The 22,795-nt window shown below is 40.2% G+C and overlaps 1 protein-coding gene across 2 annotated transcripts in view; it reads right to left on the bottom strand.

Moving 5' to 3' along the window:
• LOC133577710 (paired box protein Pax-2a-like) overlaps nucleotides 1–22,795 on the bottom strand; it is a 118,973-nt gene that overhangs the window by 61,637 nt on the left and 34,541 nt on the right. For both annotated transcript variants that reach the window (XM_072912731.1, XM_061931688.2), the window contains exon 6: nucleotides 13,257–13,432. In XM_072912731.1, the coding sequence (XP_072768832.1) occupies nucleotides 13,257–13,432 (176 nt within the window). The remainder of the gene's footprint in view (nucleotides 1–13,256; nucleotides 13,433–22,795) is intronic.

The raw sequence follows: 22,795 nt of genomic DNA, 5'->3' as shown, positions 1-22,795 counted from the left end.
TGCCAAAAATAACCACGATATTCAGTAGGAAAGGGACTCACATGGCCCCATTCCTCGCGTTTTACCTGACACATGAAACGTGACAATTTTGGTGCGTGCATTGTGCACTTTTGCCACCAGACATTTTAGATGAATCAAGGTTCATACCGTTTTTGTTTTTATTTGGTTTATGGTATGTAAAATAATGCTATAAATAACCACAATACACAGTAGGAAAAGGACTCATATGGCCCCATTCGTTGCGGTTTACCTGACACATGAAACTTGACGAATTTGGAGGTTTAGGTTAGTCAAGCTTTATACTGTTTTTGTTGTGTTTTGTTTCTTGGTATGTAAAATAATACTAAAAATAACCACAATATTCAGTAGGAAAGGGACTCATATGGCCCCATTCCTCGCGGTTTTCCTGACACATGAAGCGGGACGAATTTAAGGCCAGACAGTTTAGGTTAGTCAAGCCTTGTACTGTTTTTGTTGTGTTTTGTTTCTTGGTATGTAAAATAATACTAAAAATAACCACAATATTCAGTAGGAAAGGGACTCATATGCCCCATTCCTCGCGGTTTACCTGACACATGAAACGGGACGAATTTAAGGCCAGACAGTTTAGGTTAGTCAAGCTTTGTACTGTTTTTGTTGTGTCTTGTTTCTTGGTATGTAAAATAATACTAAAAATAACCACAATATTCAGTAGGAAAGGGACTCATATGGCCCCATTCCTCGCGTTTTACCTGACATATGAAACGTGACAATTTTGGTGCGCGCATTGTGCACTTTTGCCACCAGAAATATTACATTAATCAAGGTTCATACCGTTTTTGTTTTTATTTGGTTTATAGTATGTCAAATAATGCTATAAATAACCACAATACACAGTAGGAAAAGGACTCATATGGCCCCATTCGTTGCGGTTTACCTGACACATGAAACTTGACGAATTTAGAGGTTTAGGTTAGTCGAGCTTTGTACTGTTTTTGTTGTGTTTTGTTTCTTGGTATGTAAAATAATACTAAAAATAACCACAATATTCAGTAGGAAAGGGACTCATATGGCCCCATTCCTCGCGTTTTACCTGACACATGAAACGTGACAATTTTGGTGCGCGCATTGTGCACTTTTGCCACCAGAAATATTACATTAATCAAGGTTCATACCGTTTTTGTTTTTATTTGGTTTATAGTATGTAAAATAATGCTATAAATAACCACAATACACAGTAGGAAAAGGACTCATATGGCCCCATTCGTTGCGGTTTACCTGACACATGAAACTTGACGAATTTAGAGGTTTAGGTTAGTCGAGCTTTGTACTGTTTTTGTTGTGTTTTGTTTCTTGGTATGTAAAGTAATACTAAAAATAACCACAATATTCAGTAGGAAAGGGACTCATATAGCCCCATTCCTCGCGGTTTACCTGACACATGAAATGGGACGAATTTAAGGCCAGACAGTTTAGGTTAGTCAAGCCTTGTACTGTTTTTGTTGTGTTTTGTTTCTTGGTATGTAAAATAATACTAAAAATAACCACAATATTCAGTAGGAAAGGGACTCATAGGCCCCATTCCTCGCGGTTTACCTGACACATGAAACGGGACGAATTTAAGGCCAGACAGTTTAGGTTAGTCAAGCTTTGCACTGTTTTTGTTGTGTCTTGTTTCTTGGTATGTAAAATAATACTAAAAATAACCACAATATTCAGTAGGAAAGGGACTCATATGGCCCCATTCCTCGCGTTTTACCTGACACATGAAACGTGACAATTTTGGTGCGCGCATTGTGCACTTTTGCCACCAGAAATATTACATTAATCAAGGTTCATACCGTTTTTGTTTTTATTCGGTTTATAGTATGTAAAATAATGCTATAAATAACCACAATACACAGTAGGAAAAGGACTCATATGGCCCCATTCGTTGCGGTTTACCTGACACATGAAACTTGACGAATTTAGAGGTTTAGGTTAGTCGAGCTTTGTACTGTTTTTGTTGTGTTTTGTTTCTTGGTATGTAAAGTAATACTAAAAATAACCACAATATTCAGTAGGAAAGGGACTCATATGGCCCCATTCCTCGCGGTTTACCTGACACATGAAACGGGACGAATTTAAGGCCAGACAGTTTAGGTTAGTCAAGCTTTGTACTGTTTTTGTTTTGTCTTGTTTCTTGGTATGTAAAATAATACTAAAAATAACCACAATATTCAGTAGGAAAGGGACTCATATGGCCCCATTCCTCGCGTTTTACCTGACACATGAAACGTGACAATTTTGGTGCGCGCATTGTGCACTTTTGCCACCAGAAATATTACATTAATCAAGGTTCATACCGTTTTTGTTTTTATTTGGTTTATAGTATGTAAAATAATGCTATAAATAACCACAATACACAATAGGAAAGGGACTCATATGGCCCCATTCCTCGCGGTTTACCTGACACATGAAACGGGACGGATTTAAGGCCAGATAGTTTAGGTTAGTCAAGCTTTGTACTGTTTTTGTTTTGTTTTGTTTCTTGGTATGTAAAATAATGCTAAAAATAACCACAATATTTAATAAGAAAGGGACTCACATGGCCCTGTTCGTCGCGGATTACCTGACACATGAAACGGGACGAATTTGAGGGGCGCACTATTGGCCTTATCTGCCAGACAGTTTAGGTTAGTCAAGCTTTATACTGTTTTTGTTTTGTTTTGTTTCTAGGTATGTAAAATAATACTAAAAATAACCACAATATTCAGTAGGAAAGGGACTCATATGGCCCCATTCCTCGCGGTTTACCTGACACATGAAACGGGACGAATTTGAGGGGTGCACTATTGGCCTTAGCTGTCAGACAGTTTAGGTTAGTCAAGCTTTATACTGTTTTTGTTTTGTTTCTTGTTATGTAAAATAATGCTAAAAATAACCATAATATTCAGTAGGAAAGGGACTTAAATGGCCCCATTCCTCGCGGTTTACCTGACACATGAAACGGGATGAATTTGAGGGGCGCACTATTGGCCTTAGCTGCCAGACAGTTTAGGTTAGTCAAGCGTTATACTGTTTTTGTTTTGTTTTGTTTCCTGGTATGTAAAATAATGCTAAAAATAACCGGAATATTTAATAAAAAAAGGACTCACACGGGCCTGTTCGTCGCGGATTACCTGACACATGAAACATGACAAATTTGGAGGGTGCACTATTCACTTTAGCTGTCATGCATTTTAGGTTAATCAAGCTTTATACGGTTTTTGTTTTATTTTGTTTACTGGTATATAAAATAATGCTAAAAATAACCACAATATTTAGTAGAAAGGGGACTCATATTTGTCGCGGTTTACCTGACACATGAAACGTGACGAATGTGGAGGGTGCACTATGCACTTTTGCCACCTGATATTTTTAGATGAATCAAGGTTCATTCCGTTTTTGTTTTGATTTGTTTTATGGTATGTAAAATAATGCTAAAAATAACCACATTATGCAGCAGGAAGGAGATTCATATGGCCCTTTTCGTAGCAGTATACCTGACACATGAAACATGACAAATTTGGAGGGTGCACTATTCACTTTAGCCGCCAGACATTTTAGGTTAGTCAAGCTTTAAACCATTTTTGTTTTGCTTTGTTTCTTGGTATGTAAAATATTGCTAGAAAAAGCCACAATATTTAGTAAGAAAGGGACTCACATGGCCCTGTTTGTCGCGGTTTACCTGACACATGAAGGGTGACGAATTGGGAGGGGTGCACTATTCACTTGAGCCGCTAGATGGCAGTAGAGTGTTGAATATTTTAAAATGTGTTTCGTGGCAATTCCAACTAGCAACAGCGTCGGTTGCTATGTGGAGTGGCACTTTCCATTATTTTCAGCACACTGCATTGCAAAATTAAAACCAATCCCTTCCCTACTGTAGCAACATTTTTTTTAACCCATAATTGCTATTGTTATTTTGTTAGAGGAAACCTTTAGCGTTGATTTTTAGAAGCGTTGGGTTTTCTCAGAACAAACGATAAAAAGAAAACATGTCAAATAAGAAAAATATAAAAAAATTTAGTGTTACAAATTTTACGGTTGTAATTTTTAGCATCTATTGATATCGTAAGAACACAATTATAATACAGTGTTACGTTGTAATACGAGTTTTTAAATATACAAGCTTGTTATGCTTTGGGTTGCGAGCAAATGTTCAGGTATCGAACCTCCGCACCGCTTGTTGGCAATTTTAAAAAGAAGGGGTTTTAAGCCTTTTTTTTAAAGCATCCACAGTCTGTGGTGCCCTCAGGTGGTCAGGGAGAGCATTAGCTTACAGCTAGAGATCGACAACGGGAAGGAAGAACGAGAGTGTGAAAGACAGTGCTGGGAAGAAGTGGATGATATTTATTGAATTAAAGAAAGAAATCATCAAAAACACGGCGGACTTAACGAAGCAGTTGGAGTGTGTCGCTGCTAGCCTGCACTATACTGAAGCAGAATGCGTCGAGGACAATGAAATACTACCTAAACGGCGGCTATTTGACCATAAAAATACGGAGAAGCTGCTGATGGTGTGTTTGACGGAGAAACAGCTTGAAGATACAGTAGAATGCTGTACATTACTTCATAAACTACTGTGGTTGTTTCTACTCCATTCTATTGTATTGTTTTCTTATCTAAAAAGTTTGTTATTCTTTTTAAAACTATGTTGAAATTGTGCTGTTTGGGGGCGGGGCAAGCGCCAATAATATAATGATAATAATAAAATAATTGTATTGGGCGACAGTGATTCGCAATACAATCATCCCTCACACAAGTATTGCGGCAAGGAGGATTTTTTAAAAGCATTTTCTATAAAAGTTTTGCCCTAAATTAAGCATTTTCAACCAAAGAAATGGCGAGTTATCGCAATAATATTAGTCGCTAAGGCGGGCTGTTCAGTATCGTGGCCACTGATTGGCTAAGCCTCAGGCAGCATTACTATATTGTGTTAAAAGCGTGTAAAGGGCGCTTTTTTCTTTTTTTTTTTTTTACTAACTAGAGGGCTCTCATAATGTTGGAGAACATATTTGAAAGGTAGTAAAAATACTTTTTATGCTCTGTGATGAAAATATTTGATTTTTGTAATGAAACATTTCTACTTTGCAAAAATGTGCTTGTAGAGGTCCTGTTTGGAACGAGGGATGACTGTTTTTAAGGTATGAGCTGCGTCACACAACTAATAAAACTCATAACCCGAGGTCTAACTGTTTGTGCCTATGTTTTCAATAATTACATAAAGTGCTGCTACAACAAATATGATGGACTTGCCGCTTTAATAACATGATATTTCACTACAGAAATACCACTGTTTACCTTCTCTATTGGGAAGAAAAGAAAAGTGTAAAAACTTTGTAATAATGCAAAAAAATACTAAAGTTTAATAAGAAATATATGTTTTAATTGTATGACAAATATTTTCGATTAATTGTATTTTTCGGACTATAAGGCGCACTTAAAGTCCTTTAATTTTCTCAATATAACCCGTTGCACCTAATGTACGGCATAATTCAAGTTGTGCTTATCGACCTCGAAGCAATTTTATTTGGTAGATGGTGTAATGATAAGTGTGACCAGTAGATGGCAGTCGTACATAAGAGATACGCGTAAACTGCAAGATGACTCCAGTAAAAAGCATCAAGACTTTAAATGTTCCATTGGGAATACAAAACATCACACGCCGCGCTCAAAAACCTGTCAAAATGTTTTCAGTACGACTTCGGTAAGCTATGAAGCCGCACCGCTTGATGGATTGTCGGCGCATTAAACATACGAGTATTATTATGGTTTGTGGATAAGGACTGCAAAATAATAATAATAATAATATATTTTATTTGTAGAAAGCACTTTACATTGAGCAAACAACCTCAAAGTGCTAGAGTGTATTGAAAATAAAAATAAAAAGATAATTAAAAAATAAATAAATAAAAATAAAAACTAGAACAGCCTAATAGCTAGGACTAGTATGCATATATCTATAAAAAGGCTTTTTTTTTTTTTTTTTTTTTAAAGAAGGGGTTTTAAGCCTTTTTTAAAAGCATCCACAGTCTGTGGTGCCCTCAGGTGGTCATGGAGGGCACCTATTAGCAGACATATTACATGTCGTTTTGTTTTGCAATATTATGCAAAACCAACTTTTCTTACCCTCTGGTACCTGCTGATCATTATTTGGGACCTGCATGAGTCCTGAAAAATTGTGCGCGTCCGCCATTGTAGTCAATAAGCTTCTTCTGTGGTGAGGTTTTTTTTTTTTGTTTAACTACCGTATTTTCCAGACCATACGGCGCACCGGATTAAAAGGCGCTTTAAAGGGGTCATAAACTAGTACAGCCTAATAGCTAGGACTAGTATGCATATATCTATAAAAAGGCTTTTTTTTTAAAAGAAGGGGTTTTAAGCCTTTTTTAAAAGCATCCACAGTCTGTGGTGCCCTCAGGTGGTCAGGGAGAGCACCTATTAGCGGACATATTACATGCCGTTTTGTTTCGCAATATTATGTAAAACCAACTTTTCTTACCCTCTGGTACCCACTGATCTTTATTTGGGACCTGCATGAGTCCTGAAAAATTGTGCGTGTACGCCATTGTAGTCAATAAGCTTCTTCTGTGGTGAGGTTTTTTTTTGTTGTTTAATTACCGTATTTTCCAGACCATAGGGCGCAACGGATTAAAAGGCGCTTTAAAGGGGTCATAAACTAGAACAGCCTAATAGCTAGGACTAGTATGCATATATCTATAAAAAGGCTTTTTTTTTAAAAGAAGAAGGGGTTTTAAGCCTTTTTTAAAAGCATCCACAGTCTGTGGTGCCCTCAGGTGGTCAGGGAGAGCACCTATTAGCGGACATATTACATGCCGTTTTGTTTCGCAATATTATGTAAAACCAACTTTTCTTACCCTCTGGTACCCACTGATCTTTATTTGGGACCTGCATGAGTCCTGAAAAATTGTGCGTGTACGCCATTGTAGTCAATAAGCTTCTTCTGTGGTGAGGGTTTTTTTTTGTTGTTTAATTACCGTATTTTCCAGACCATAGGGCGCACCGGATTAAAAGGCGCTTTAAAGGGGTCATAAACTAGAACAGCCTAATAGCTAGGACTAGTATGCATATATCTATAAAAAGGCTTTTTTTTAAAAAAAAGAAGGGGTTTTAAGCCTTTTTTAAAAGCATCCACAGTCTGTGGTGCCCTCAGGTGGTCAGGGAGAGCACCTATTAGCGGACATATTACATGCCGTTTTGATTCGCAATATTATGCAAAACCAACTTTTCTTACCCTCTGGTACCCGCTGATCTTTATTTGGGACCTGCATAAGTCCTGAAAAATTGCGCGCGTCCGCCGTTGTAGTCGATAAGCTTCTTCTGTGGTGAGGGGTTTTTTTTTGTTTAATTTTCGTATTTTCCGGACCACAGGGCGCACCGGATTAAAAGGCGCTTTAAAGGGGTCATAAACTAGAACAGCCTAATAGCTAGGACTAGTATGCATATATCTATAAAAAGGCTTTTTTTTTTTTTAAAAAGAAGGGGTTTTAAGCCTTTTTTAAAAGCATCCACAGTCTGTGGTGCCCTCAGGTGGTCAGGGAGAGCACCTATTAGCGGACATATTACATGCTGTTTTGATTCGCAATATTATGCAAAACCAACTTTTCTTACCCTCTGGTACCCGCTGATCTTTATTTGGGACCTGCATGAGTCCTGAAAAATTGCGCGCGTCCGCCATTGTAGTCGATAAGCTTCTTCTTTTTCTCTACCTTCTTATGTGGCATTCATCTTAGGCTGTTGCCATTTCTAATATAAAGTAGTGTAAATTTCTTACTTATATCTGTCAATAGGCTAGCTATGAAAGCGCTAAAACATACCGGTGTAGTGAGTTTACATTATTCACCCAAGGAACTTTAGTTATTAGAGAGTTCCGGTCGGACGGTTTTTCACGGGACACATTTCCGGCGTTATTGTTGCATTATTTAGCCACGGATGAGGAGATGCTGCTCCGTTATTGATTGAAGTAAAGTCTGAATGTCATTAAAACAGTTAGCGCCATCTTTTGACACTTCTTCCACTCCCGTCCTTGCACGCTACACCGCGACAACAAAGATGACGGGGAGAAGACGCCGCCGAAGGTGAGCCACGTAAATAAGACAAAACGGCGCATCCGGAAGAGACGCTTAGAAAGCTACTTGAAGATGATCTGTAAAACATCATCTATGCAACATTTTGACCAAAGAACCACCATTAGAAAAAAATCATAATATGACCCCTTTAAAGCGCCTTTTAATCCGGTGCGCCCTATGGTCCGGAAAATACGGTAATTAAACAAAAAAAAAAAACCTCACCACAGAAGAAGCTTATCGACTACAATGGCGGATGTGCATATTTTTTCAGGACTTATGCAGGTCCCAAATAGAGATCAGCAGGTACCAGAGGGTAAGAAAAGTTGGTTTTGCATAATATTGCGAAACAAAACGGCATGTAATATGTCTGCTAATAGGTGCTATCCCTGACCACCTGAGGGCACCACAGACTGTGGATGCTTTTAAAAAAGGCTTAAAACCCCTTCTTTTTTAAAAAAAGCCTTTTTATAGATATATGCATACTAGTCCTAGCTATTAGGCTGTTCTAGTTTATGACCCCTTTAAAGCGCCTTTTAATCCGGTGAGCCCTATGGTCCGGAAAATACGGTAATTAAACAAAAAAAAACCCTCACCACAGAAAAAGCTTATCGACTACAACGGCGGACGTGCGCAATTTTTCAGGACTTATGCAGGTCCCAAATAAAGATCAGCAGGTACCAGAGGGTAAGAAATGTTGGTTTTGCATAATATTGCGAAACAAAACGTCATGTAATATGTCCGCTAATAGGTGCTCTCCCTGACCACCTGAGGGCACCACAGACTTTGGATACTTTTAAAAAAGGCTTAAAACCCCTTCTTTTTAAAAAAGCCTTTTTATAGATATATGCATACTAGTCCTAGCTATTAGGCTGTTCTAGTTTATGACCCCTTTAAAGCGCCTTTTAATCCGGTGCGCCCTATGGTCCGGAAAATACGGTAATTAAACAAAAAAAAAACCTCACCACAGAAGAAGCTTATCGACTACAACGGCGGACGTGCGCAATTTTTCAGGACTTATGCAGGTCCCAAATAAAGATCAGCAGGTACCAGAGGGTAAGAAAAGTTGGTTTTGCATAATAGTGCGAAACAAAACGGCATGTAATATGTCTGCTAATGGGTGCTCTCCCTGACCACCTGAGGGCACCACAGACTGTGGATGCTTTAAAAAAGGCTTAAAACCCCTTCTTTTTAAGAAAGCCTTTTTATAGATATATGCATACTAGTCTTAGCTATTAGGCTGTTCTAGTTTATGACCCCTTTAAAGCAGCTTTTAATCCGGTGCGCCCTATGGTCCGGAAAATACGGTAATTAAACAAAAAAAAAAACCTCACCACAGAAGAAGCTTATCGACGACAATGGCGGACGCGCGCATTTTTTCAGGACTCATGCAGGTCCCAAATAAAGATCAGCAGGTACCAGAGGGTAAGAAAAGTTGGTTTTGCATAATATTGCGAAACAAAACGTCATGTAATATGTCCGCTAATAGGTGCTCTCCCTGACCACCTGAGGGCACCACAGACTGTGGATGCTTTTATAAAAGGCTTAAAACCCCTTCTTTTTAAAAAAGCCTTTTTATAGATATATGCATACTAGTCCTAGCTATTAGGCTGTTCTAGTTTATGACCCCTTTAAAGCGCCTTTTAATCCGGTGAGCCCTATGGTCCGGAAAATACGGTAATTAAACAAAAAAAAACCCTCACCACAGAAAAAGCTTATCGACTACAACGGCGGACGTGCGCAATTTTTCAGGACTTATGCAGGTCCCAAATAAAGATCAGCAGGTACCAGAGGGTAAGAAAAGTTGGTTTTGCATAATATTGCGAAGCAAAACGTCATGTAATATGTCCGCTAATAGGTGCTCTCCCTGACCACCTGAGGGCACCACAGACTGTGGATGCTTTTAAAAAAGGCTTAAAACCCCTTCTTTTTAAAAAAGCCTTTTTATAGATATATGCATACTAGTCCTAGCTATTAGGCTCTTCTAGTTTATGACCCCTTTAAAGCGCCTTTTAATCCGGTGCGCCCTATGGTCCGGAAAATACGGTAATTAAACAAAAAAAAAAAACTCACCACAGAAGAAGCTTATCGACGACAATGGCGGACGCGCGCATTTTTTCAGGACTCATGCAGGTCCCAAATAAAGATCAGCAGGTACCAGAGGGTAAGAAAAGTTGGTTTTGCATAATATTGCGAAACAAAACGTCATGTAATATGTCCGCTAATAGGTGCTCTCCCTGACCACCTGAGGGCACCACAGACTGTGGATGCTTTTAAAAAAGGCTTGAAATCCCTTCTTTTTAAAAAAGCCTTTTTATAGATATATGAATACTAGTCTTAGCTATTAGGCTGTTCTAGTTTATGACCCCTTTAAAGCGCTTTTTAATGCGGTGCGCCCTATGGTCCGGAAAATACGGTAATTAAACAAAAAAAAACCTCACCACAGAAGAAGCTTATCGACTACAATGGCGGATGTGCGCATTTTTTCAGGACTTATGCAGGTCCAAAATAAAGATCAGCAGGTACCAGAGGGTAAGAAAAGTTGGTTTTGCATAATATTGCGAAACAAAACGGCATGTAATATGTCTGCTAATAGGTGCTCTCCCTGACCACCTGAGGGCACCACAGACTGTGGATGCTTTTAAAAAAGGCTTAAAACGCCTTCTTTTTTAAAAAAAGCCTTTTTATAGATATATGCATACTAGTCCTAGCTATTAGGCTGTTCTAGTTTATGACCCCTTTAAAGCGCCTTTTAATCCGGTGTGCCCTATGTTCCGGAAAATACGGTAATTAAACAAAAAAAAACCCTCACCACAGAAGAAGCTTATCGACTACAATGGCGGATGCGCGCAATTTTTCAGGACTCATGCAGGTCCCAAATAAAGATCAGCAGGTACCAGAGGGTAAGAAAAGTTGGTTTTGCATAATATTGCGAAACAAAACAGCATGTAATATGTCCGCTAATAGGTGCTCTCCCTGACCACCTGAGGGCACCACAGACTGTGGATGCTTTTAAAAAAAGGTTGAAAACCCCTTCTTTTAAAAAAAGCCTTTTTATAGATATATGCATACTAGTCCTAGCTATTAGGCTGTTCTAGTTTATGACCCCTTTAAAGCGCCTTTTAATCCGGTGCGCCCTATGGTCCGGAAAATACGGTAATTAAACAAAACAAAAAAAACCTCACCACAGAAGAAGCTTATCGACTACAATGGCGGATATGCATATTTTTTCAGGACTTATGCAGGTCCCAAATAGAGATCAGCAGGTACCAGAGGGTAAGAAAAGTTGGTTTTGCATAATATTGCGAAACAAAACGTCATGTAATATGTCTGCTAATAGGTGCTCTCCCTGACCACCTGAGGGCACCACAGACTGTGGATGCTTTTAAAAAAGGCTTAAAACCCCTTCTTTTTAAAAAGCCTTTTTATAGATATATGCATACTAGTCCTAGCTATTAGGCTGTTCTAGTTTATGACCCCTTTAAAGCGCCTTTTAATCCGGTGCGCCCTATGGTCCGGAAAATACGGTAATTAAACAAAAAACAAAAAAACTCACCACAGAAGAAGCTTATCGACTACAATGGCGGACGTGCACAATTTTTCAGGACTCATGCAGGTCCCAAATAAAGATCAGCAGGTACCAGAGGGTAAGAAAAGTTGGTTTTGCATAATATTGCGAAACAAAACGTCATGTAATATGTCCGCTAAAAGGTGCTCTCCCTGACCACCTGAGGGCACCACAGACTGTGGATGCTTTTATAAAAGGCTTAAAACCCCTTCTTTTTAAAAAAAGCCTTTTTATAGATATATGCATACTAATCCTAGCTATTAGGCTGTTCTAGTTTATGACCCCTTTAAAGCGCCTTTTAATCCGGTGCGCCCTATGGTCCGGAAAATACGGTAATTAAACAAAAAAAAAAACCTCACCACAGAAGAAGCTTATCGACTACAATGGCGGACGTGCACAATTTTTCAGGACTCATGCAGGTCCCAAATAAAGATCAGCAGGTACCAGAGGGTAAGAAAAGTTGGTTTTGCATAATATTGCGAAACAAAACGTCATGTAATATGTCCGCTAAAAGGTGCTCTCCCTGACCACCTGAGGGCACCACAGACTGTGGATGCTTTTATAAAAGGCTTAAAACCCCTTCTTTTTAAAAAAGCCTTTTTATAGATATATGCATACTAGTCCTAGCTATTAGGCTGTTCTAGTTTATGACCCCTTTAAAGCGCCTTTTAATCCGGTGCGCCCTATGGTCCGGAAAATACGGTAATTAAACAAAAAAAAAAACCTCACCACAGAAGAAGCTTATCGACGACAATGGCGGACGCGCGCAATTTTTCAGGACTCATGCAGGTCCCAAATAAAGATCAGCAGGTACCAGAGGGTAAGAAAAGTTGGTTTTGCATAATATTGCGAAACAAAACGGCATGTAATATGTCTGCTAATGGGTGCTCTCCCTGACCACCTGAGGGCACCACAGACTGTGGATGCTTTAAAAAAAGGCTTAAAACCCCTTCTTTTTAAGAAAGCCTTTTTATAGATATATGCATACTAGTCCTAGCTATTAGGCTGTTCTAGTTTATGACCCCTTTAAAGCGCCTTTTAATCCGGTGCGCCCTATGGTCCCTAAAATACGGTAATTAAACAAAAGAGAAGCACCTGCCAAGTCACATGCATGAGCAATATGAGCCCTTCAGCACGGACGAACGAGCAAGTACGCCGTGATGGCATCGGCAACAAAAAGACAACAAAACAAACTATCAATTGGGGGGGGGGGGGGGGGAAACGTACATGTATTAACGAATTAAATCACGATCATTAAAAAAAGGTCAATTTGACTTGTCATATTTTTAACTTTATTGACGCGAAATGACCGATTCTCGCACTGCGAAATTCCTCCTCGATGTCACACAAAGCTGAGGCAGCCGTGGATGAATTTCACGTGGCAGTATTGTTATTCTCCATTACGGGGGGGATGCGAGGAACGTGTTTTTCCATCACAAAATCAATAACGCGTGGGAGTTTTCCCGGTGATCCCTTTTGCCCCCCCCCCCGTGCCTGCCATCTCAGCCAGCTTTAATTAGCCTCTGGTTAAGGAGTGTGTTTATGTGTGTGTGTGTGTGCTGAAAAACAAACATCAGGGAGTAAAAAACACGACTAACCTGTTCCGGTTTGATGTGCTCCGACGTGGGGAAGACGTCCGGGTAGGAGGGGCGTTCAAAGACCCGGTCCAGCGCTTCCAGCTGCTGCTGCGTGAAGGCGTCGGCCCTCAGGTGCTTGCGTAAACTCTCCACACTACCCTGAGAATCACTGTTTGGGCCAGAACCATCTGAACCATCTACGAGAGGAAAGAGCGACCCCGGTAAGGACGGCCTTTTTGTCTTACAGAACTTGAAATCCCAATATTCCAAATCTGTCATTCTAAATTTGCAACAGATGATGTTCTCCTCCCGGCGAAGGGGGGATGATGTATGATATGCAAGGCCGCTATTGATTGTCTGATCTGGTGGCAAGTGGGAGCTCGAATGGACTTTGAAATGAACATCCTGCCTCAACTCATTGTGCGTATAATACTCTACTTAATCCCGCCACTTCCCCCCCCGCCCCTCCGCGCGGAATTCAATTGATCAATCATGTCGGCGCTATAACGCCTTTTTAGGAGGGTTATTGCTCCTCTGTCACGCTGCAACACTGTTCTGTTTTCCTCAAGGATAATAAAAGCACTAACCTGATCAAATCTGTAGTTTTCTACAAAAAAAAAAACAACACCATTGAAGTTGGCACGTTGTGTAATTCGTAAATAAAAACAGAATACAATGATTTGCACATCCTTTTCAACTTATATTCAATTGAATAGACTGCAAAGACAAGATATTTCATGTTCGAACTAAGAAACTTTTTTTTTTTTTTTAGAATTTAATGGCAGCAACACGTTGCAAAAAAGTTGGCACAGGGGCATTTTTACCACTGTGTTACATGGCCTTTCCTTTTAACAACACTCAGTAAACATTTGGGAACTCAAGAGAACAATTTTTTAAGCTTTTCAGGTGGAATTCGTTCCCATTCTTGCTTGATGTACAGCTTAAGTTGTTCAACAGTCCTGTGGTATTTTAGGCTTCATATTGCGCCACACATTTCCAATGGGAGACAGGTCTGGACTACAGGCAGGCCAGTCTAGTACCTGCACTCTTTTACCATGAGGCATTGTCTTGCTGAAATAAGCACGGGCGTCCATGATATCATTGCTTGGATGGCAGCGTATGTTGCTCCAAAACCTGTATGTACCTTTCAGCATTAATGGTGCCTTCACAGATGTGTAAGTTACCCATGCCTCGGGCACTAATACACTCCAATACCATCACAGATGCTGGCTTTTCAACTTTGCGCCTATAACAATCCGGATGGTTCTTTTCCTCCTTGTTTTCCGGAGGACACGACGTCCACAGTTTTCAAAAACAATCTGAAATGTGGACTTGTTCGACCACAGAACACTTTTACACTTTGCATCAGTCCATCTTAGATGAGCCCGGACCCAGCAAAGTCGGCGCCGTTTCTGGGTGTTGTTGATAAATGGCCTTCGCTTTGCATAGTAGAGTTTTAACTTGCACTTACAGATGTAGCGACGGACTGTAGTTACTGACAGTGGTTTTCTGAAGTGTTCCTGAGCCCATGTGGTGATATCCTTTACACACTTTTTGATACAGTACCGCCTGAGGGATCGAGGGTCCGTAATATCATCGCTTACGTGCAGTGATTTCTCCAGATTCTCTGAACCTTTTGATGATATTACGGACCGTAGATGGTGAAAGCCCTAAATTCCTTGCAATAGCTTGTTGAGAAATGTTGTTCTTAAACAATTTGCTCACGCATTTGTTCACAAAGTGTTGACCCTCGCCCCGTCCTTGTTTGTGAATGACTGAGCATTTCATGGAAGCTGATTTTATACCCAATCATGGCACCCACCTGTTCCCAATTAACCTGTTCACCTGTGGGATGATCCAAATAAGTGTTTGATGAGCATTCCTCAACTTTCTCAGTCTTTTTGCCACTTGTGCCAGCTTTTTTGAAACATGTTGCAGGCATCAAATTCCAAATGAGATAATATTTGCAAAAAATAACCAAGTTTACCAGTTCAAGTGTTAGGTATCTTGTCTTTGCAGTCTATTCAATTGAATATAGGTTGAAAAGGATTTGCAGATAATTTTATTCAATTTTTTTTACGATTTATACAACGTGCCAACTTCACTGTTTTTGGGTTTTGTAGCTTTTGCATTAAGTAAGAAGCATAAAGTTAACTTCTTCCTTTTTGATTCTCAGTTTGGCTTAGCTTAGATGAAATAACACAGGGAATAAAGAAACAAATACAAAGTTTCTGATAGCTTTGGGTTGTCACAATGTTTGGAAGTATATTTGCTGTTTTACGCATGGTTTTGACCGATATTATCTAGAGCACATGTGTCAAAATCAAGGCCCGGGGGCCATATCTGGCCCGCCACCTCATTTTATTTGGCCCCCGCAAAGGCCTGAAATTACCATGCGTCTATTTGTTTCTAAATGTAGTCAACTTGTCAACGACCTGTCTGACAAGCCTGTAAATGTGTGTTGGTCATGTATGATGTCTTTTTGTTATTTTTGTTTCGTGATGTGTAATATCTATTGTTCAAATGTACGGCAGTGAAAATGAATTTCCCCATCGGGGACCAATAAATCTAAATCTAAAATCTAAAAATCTAAACTTTCTATTTTGACAGAAAAAAATACATGTACTGTATGCAATGTCATATATTTTAAACTTAATCTAATATTGCAACACATATATTATTGCACATTCCAAACATCAAAAATAAGTACTTAAATATCTGCTTGACTCATGATTTTGAAGCAACTTATCCATCAAAGTGTACAATGTAAAAATTATTTCTCGGTAAAAAAAAAACATATATATATATGTATATATATGTATATATATTTATTTTTTATTTTTTATTTTTTTTATTTCTTGTGCGGCACGGTACCAATCGATCCACGGACCGGTACCGGGCCGCGGCCCGTTGGTTGGGGACCACTGATCTAGAGCAAGGGTGCCCAAACACAAACTACCATTTTTGGTAGTTTTCACCTTCAACCCCAGTACAATATGTACATGTTTTTTTCCAAGAACTACGGAAAGTATTCACAGCTGCTTCATTTTTTCCACATTTTGTTATGTTACAGCTTTTTTCCAAAATGGAATAAATTATTTTTTGTCTTCCAAATTCCCAATGATGAGAATGTCAAAAGTTTTTGGTTTTTTTTTGCGCATTTATAATAATGGAAAAAAAAAAATCAAATTTACATAAATATTTAAGGCAGCAGAAACTGGGAGACTAGTCGGGATAGAGGGAAACATGAATGCGTCAATGTATAGAGACATAATGATTGAAAACCAAAGCTTCCCATCCAACATGATGGTGCTTGAGAAGTGCCGCAAAGATAAGTGTGCCAAGCTTGTGGCATCGTATTCAAAAAGACTTGAATTTCTGCCAAAGGTGCTTCAACAAAGGTATTAAACAAAGGCTGTGAATACTTATGCACATGTGGTTTCATAGTTTTAATAAGTTAGCATGCTAGAATGCTAACGTAAACATGTATACAGTTAGCATGTTTCAAATACCAAGTTATATGACTGTAAGGTGTATGCCTGCAGAATTTTTTTTTTAAACGTAAAATGAGCAAAAAAAAGTTAGCACTTTATTTTTAGCGTGCTAGCATGCTAAAGTTGGCACACTAACAGTTAACAGCGGTCACATACCGAGTTATATGACTCTAGGGTAAATGGTAGCAAAATAAGTTAGCATGTTTCAAATACCAAGTTTTAAGTGAATGGGCGCTTGCATTGCAGCAGGCCCATAATAAGGTGTATGCCTGCAGATTTTAATTTTTTTTTTTAAGCGTAAAGTGAGCAAAAAAATGTGCGCAAAAAGCTAGCACTTTAATGTTAGCATGCTAAAATGCTCACGTAAACATGCATACAGTTAGCATGTTTCAAATACCAAGTTATAAGTGACTGGGCGCTTACATTGCAGCAGACCCATAAATAAACATTTGCATTGCAGCAGACCCATAATTAAACATTTGCATTGCAGCAGACCCATAATTAAACATTTGCATTGCAGCAGACCCATAATTAAACATTTGCATTGCAGCAGACCCATAATTAAACATTTGCATTGCAACAGACCCATAATTAAACATTTTGGGAGTAGATTTTTCTCTACTAAAATGAATTTGACACCCCTGGTCTACACTCTTTGATTGATTTTTAATTAATTATGATTTTTTTTTTTAATGATGATTGTTTTTTCTGATTTTAATGTGAATTATGTTTCCTTACTGCAATTTTTGGTAAAGCACACTTTGAATTTGCCGAATTGTGCGCTTTTCTACCTTCAAGGTACTCAAAGCGCTTTGACACTATTTCCACATTCACCCATTCACACACACACATTCACACATTCACACACACACATTCATACACTGATGACCATGCAAGGCCCTAACCACCACCCATCAGGAGCAAGGGTGAAGTGTCTCGCTCAAGGACACAACGGGCGTGACGAGGTTGTTAGAAGGTGGGGATCGAACCAGGAACCCTCAGGTTGCTGGCACGGCCACTCTCCCAACCGCGCCACGCTCTAAATAAAAACTGCCTAAAAAAAAAAGCTAGCATGCTAACATGCTAACAATAGCATGCTTGCGGTTATCATTTGTGAAATGCCACAATGTTTTCTGTTGTTTGGTTAGAATTGGAGATGTCCGATAATATCGGCCGATAAATGCTTTAAAATGTAATATCGGAAATTATCGTTATCGGTTTCAACTTCCCGAATTTCAGTGCCCCTCCCGAAAATCTCCCGGGGCAACCATTCTCCCGATTTCCACCCGGACAACATTATTGGGGGCGTGCCTTAATGGCACTGCCTTTAGCGTCCTCTACAACCTGTCGTCATGTCCGCTTTTCCTACATACAAACAGCGTGTCGGCCCAGTCAAATAACATATGCGGCTTTTACACACACATAAGTGCATACTTGGTCAACAGCCATACAGGTCACACTGAGGGTGGCCGTATAAACAACTTTAACACTGTTCCAAATATGCGCCACACTGTGAACCCACACCAAACAAGAAGGACAAACACATTTCGGGAGAACATCCGCACCGTAACACAACATAAACACAACAGAACAAATACCCAGAATCCCTTGCAGCACTAACTCTTCCGGGACGCAACAATATACACCAATTTCCGAATTCGGAGGTCTCAAGGTTGGCAAGTATGCTCTGGTATACTCTGGACTGAAGCTGTGTGCCTTCGTTGTTTTTGTAGCTGTTGTTTTGAGGCATGTTTAAAAGAAAAAGCACTTTGTGACTTCAATAATAAATATGGCAGTGCCATGTTGGCATTTTTTTTTTCCACAACTTGAATTGAAGTTGTTCTCTTATTTTGGAAAACCTTGTTTTTGATTGATTGATTGAAACTTGTATTAGTAGATTGCACAGTACAGTACATATTCCGTACAATTGACCACTAAATGGTAACACCCCAATACGTTTACGGGGTCCATGTTAATCAATTCATGGTAAAGTTACCGTATTTTCCGCACTCTAAGGCGCACCTTCAATGAATGGCCTATTTTAAAACTTTGTTCATATATAAGGCGCACCGCATTATAAGGCGCATAGTGAAGTGAAGTGAAGTGAATTATATTTATATAGCGCTTTTCTCTAGTGACTCAAAGCGCTTTACATAGTGAAACCCAATATCTAAGTTACATTTCAACCAGTGTGGGTGACACTGGGAGCAGGTGGGTAAAGTGTCTTGCCCAAGGACACAACGGCAGTGACTAGGATGGCGGAAGCGGGAATCGAACCTGGAACCCTCAAGTTGCTGGCACGGCCGCTCTACCAACCGAGCTATACCGCCCCATAGAATAGACGCTACAGTGGAGGCTGAGGTTACGTTATGCATCCCGTAGTTGCGAGACCTGTTGTGGCTCAATATTGGTCCATATACAGGTAAAAGCCAGTAAATTAGAATATTTTGAAAAACTTGATTTATTTCAGTAATTGCATTCAAAAGGTGTAACTTGTACATTATATTTATTCATTGCACACAGACTGATGCATTCAAATGTTTATTTCATTTAATTTTGATGATTTGAAGTGGCAACAAATGAAAATCCAGAATTCCGTGTGTCACAAAATTAGAATATTACTTAAGGCTAATACAAAAAAGGGATTTTTAGAAATGTTGGCCAACTGAAAAGTATGAAAATGAAAAATATGAGCATGTACAATACTCAATACTTGGTTGGAGCTCCTTTTGCCTCAATTACTGCGTTAATGCGGCGTGGCATGGAGTCGATGAGTTTCTGGCACTGCTCAGGTGTTATGAGAGCCCAGGTTGCTCTGATAGTGGCCTTCAACTCTTCTGCGTTTTTGGGTCTGGCGTTCTGCATCTTCCTTTTCACAATACCCCACAGATTTTCTATGGGGCTAAGGTCAGGGGAGTTGGCGGGCCAATTTAGAACAGAAATACCATGGTCCGTAAACCAGGCACGGGTAGATTTTGCGCTGTGTGCAGGCGCCAAGTCCTGTTGGAACTTGAAATCTCCATCTCCATAGAGCAGGTCAGCAGCAGGAAGCATGAAGTGCTCTAAAACTTGCTGGTAGACGGCTGCGTTGACCCTGGATCTCAGGAAACAGAGTGGACCGACACCAGCAGATGACATGGCACCCCAAACCATCACTGATGGTGGAAACTTTACACTAGACTTCAGGCAACGTGGATCCTGTGCCTCTCCTGTCTTCCTCCAGACTCTGGGACCTCGATTTCCAAAGGAAATGCAAAATTTGCATGGTTGGGTGATGGTTTGGGGTGCCATGTCATCTGCTGGTGTCGGTCCACTCTGTTTCCTGACATCCAGGGTCAACGCAGCCGTCTACCAGCAAGTTTTAGAGCACTTCATGCTTCCTGCTGCTGACCTGCTCTATGGAGATGGAGATTTCAAGTTCCAACAGGACTTGGCGCCTGCACACAGCGCAAAATCTACCCGTGCCTGGTTTACGGACCATGGTATTTCTGTTCTAAATTGGCCCGCCAACTCCCCTGACCTTAGCCCCATAGAAAATCTGTGGGGTATTGTGAAAAGGAAGATGCAGAATGCCAGAGCCAAAAACGCAGAAGAGTTGAAGGCCACTATCAGAGCAACCTGGGCTCTCATAACACCTGAGCAGTGCCAGAAACTCATCGACTCCATGCCACGCCGCATTAACGCAGTAATTGAGGCAAAAGGAGCTCCAACCAAGTATTGAGTATTGTACATGCTCATATTTTTCATTTTCATACTTTTCGGTTGGCCAACATTTCTAAAAATCCCTTTTTTGTATTAGCCTTAAGTAATATTCTAATTTTGTGACACACGGAATTTTGGATTTTCATTTGTTGCCACTTCAAATCATCAAAATTAAATGAAATAAACATTTGAATGCATCAGTCTGTGTGCAATGAATAAATATAATGTACAAGTTACACCTTTTGAATGCAATTACTGAAATAAATCAAGTTTTTCAAAATATTCTAATTTACTGGCTTTTACCTGTATAAGGCGCACCGGACTATAAGGCGCACTGTCAGTTTTTGAGAAAATTGGAGGTTTTTAGGTGCGCCTTATAGTGCGGAAAATACGATACATTGTTAAATGCGTCACAACAAAATGAGGCATAATAATGTGTTAATTCCACGACTGTATAAATCGGTATCGGTTGATATCGGAATCGGTAATTAAGAGTTGGACAATATCGGATATCGGCAAAAAAGCCATTATCGGACATCTCTAGTTAGAATCGTTCGATGGCAGTCATTCCGAAACTGAGTCATTGATCAGTTTGGATCAATATCCTCCCACGTGTTTATCGGTGGGACGCACGCCTGCGCTCCAACGACGACCGTCTTCCTACGCGCCGTCCGTTCCCAGCTGACTTCTTCTTTTTCGGGACGCTAGCGAAGTCACGCCCGTTGCCGATTTCGAAAAGTCGGAGCGCTTTTTTTTTTTTTTTCTCCGACAAGTCGCGAGTGGGGCAGCACGGTGGTATATGGGGGTTAATGCGTCTGCCTCACAATACAGAGGTCCTGGGTTCGATCCTGCGCTCGGGATCTTTCTGTGTGGAGTTTGCATGTTCTCCCCTTCCAAAGACATGCACCTGGGGATAGGTTGATTGGCGACACTAAATTGGCCCTAGTGTGTGAATGTGAGTGTGAATGTTGTCTTTCTACTTGTGTTGGCCCTGTGATGAAGTGGCGACTTGTCCAAGGTGTACCCCGCCTTCCGCCCAATTGTAGTTGAGATAGGCTCCAGCACCCCCCTGCGACCCCGAAGGTAGAAAATGGATGGATGGATGAAAGTCGCGAGTGTGTGGGGTTTACTGGCGCTGACAGCCAGCCGGCAATGAGGGCGCCGCCCCCCACGAGATAAGATAACCAACCATTCCCACCCCCGAGAAGCAGACGCCGCTCCGCGGGGTTCGTCACTTAAAGGTCGCGGAGGACGGAGCGCCCGTCAAAATGAAAACAATCCAATAGAGTAGCTTTCTTTCAGAATAAAAGCTCGTTTTTTGGGGGGTTTTTTCTCCACGCGATAGAATAAGAGGTGAGGCGGCACCTTAAGGTCACAGCCCCGAACCCCGGGGTGAACGCTTTGTTTAAATCAGTGGTCCCCAACCTTTTTGTAACTGCGGACCGGTCAACGCTTAAAAAATGTGTCCCACGGACCGGGGGGGTAATTTTTTTTATTTAAAAAAATAATAAAAAATTCATAAAAAAATACAATCATGTGCGCTTACGGACTGTATCCCGGCAGACTGTATTGATCTATACTGATATATAATGTAGGAACCAGAATATTAATAACAGAAAGAAACAACCCTTTTGTGTGAATGAGTGTGAATGGGGGAGGGATTTTTTTTTGGGTTGGTGCACTAATTGTAAGTGTATCTTGTGTTTTTTATGTTGATTTAATTTTAAAAAATAAATAAATAAATAAAAAAAAATAAAAAAAATTAAAGCTGCAAGCAGCGTTGGTCGGGCCCGCGTATTTGGCAGGTGCTCGTCCTAAGTGTCCCAATACTTTTGTCCAGTTTTCGTCCCAAGTGTCGCAATACTTTTGTCCAGTTTTCGTCATAAGTGTCCCAATACTTTTGTCCAGTGTAGGTGTCCCAATACTTTTGTCCAGTGGTAGTCATAAGTGTCCCAATACTTTTGTCAAGTTGTAGTCCCAAGTGTCCCAATACTTTTGTCCAGTTTTCGTGCTATGTGTCCCAATACTTTTGTCCAGTGGTAGTCATAAGTGTCCCAATACTTTTGTCTACTTTTAGTCCGAATTGTCCCAAGACTTTTGTCTAGTGTACCTACCTTGTCTGCAGCTGGTGCTGCCTGCTTTTAAGCAGCCATCTTGAAAAAACAGCAGCATCAGCGCAGAGGTTCTTTGAAGGGTCATAAAATCAAAACTGGAGCAGGTATCAAAACTCTTTCGCCAACTTTTAATCAGAAGGGTTCAATCTCTCTCCTGTGTTAGTTTGAAACCGAAACGACAAACGCGCTCAGAGGAGATAATGTTTGAAGAAAGGTGACCGGTTTTTACAAAAATGTTGTTTTGAAGGGG

This window comes from Nerophis lumbriciformis, linkage group LG39 (assembly GCF_033978685.3).
Source record: "Nerophis lumbriciformis linkage group LG39, RoL_Nlum_v2.1, whole genome shotgun sequence".
In the NCBI taxonomy this organism is placed as follows: domain Eukaryota; kingdom Metazoa; phylum Chordata; class Actinopteri; order Syngnathiformes; family Syngnathidae; genus Nerophis; species Nerophis lumbriciformis.
This window is presented reverse-complemented; position numbering and strand designations above follow the sequence as displayed.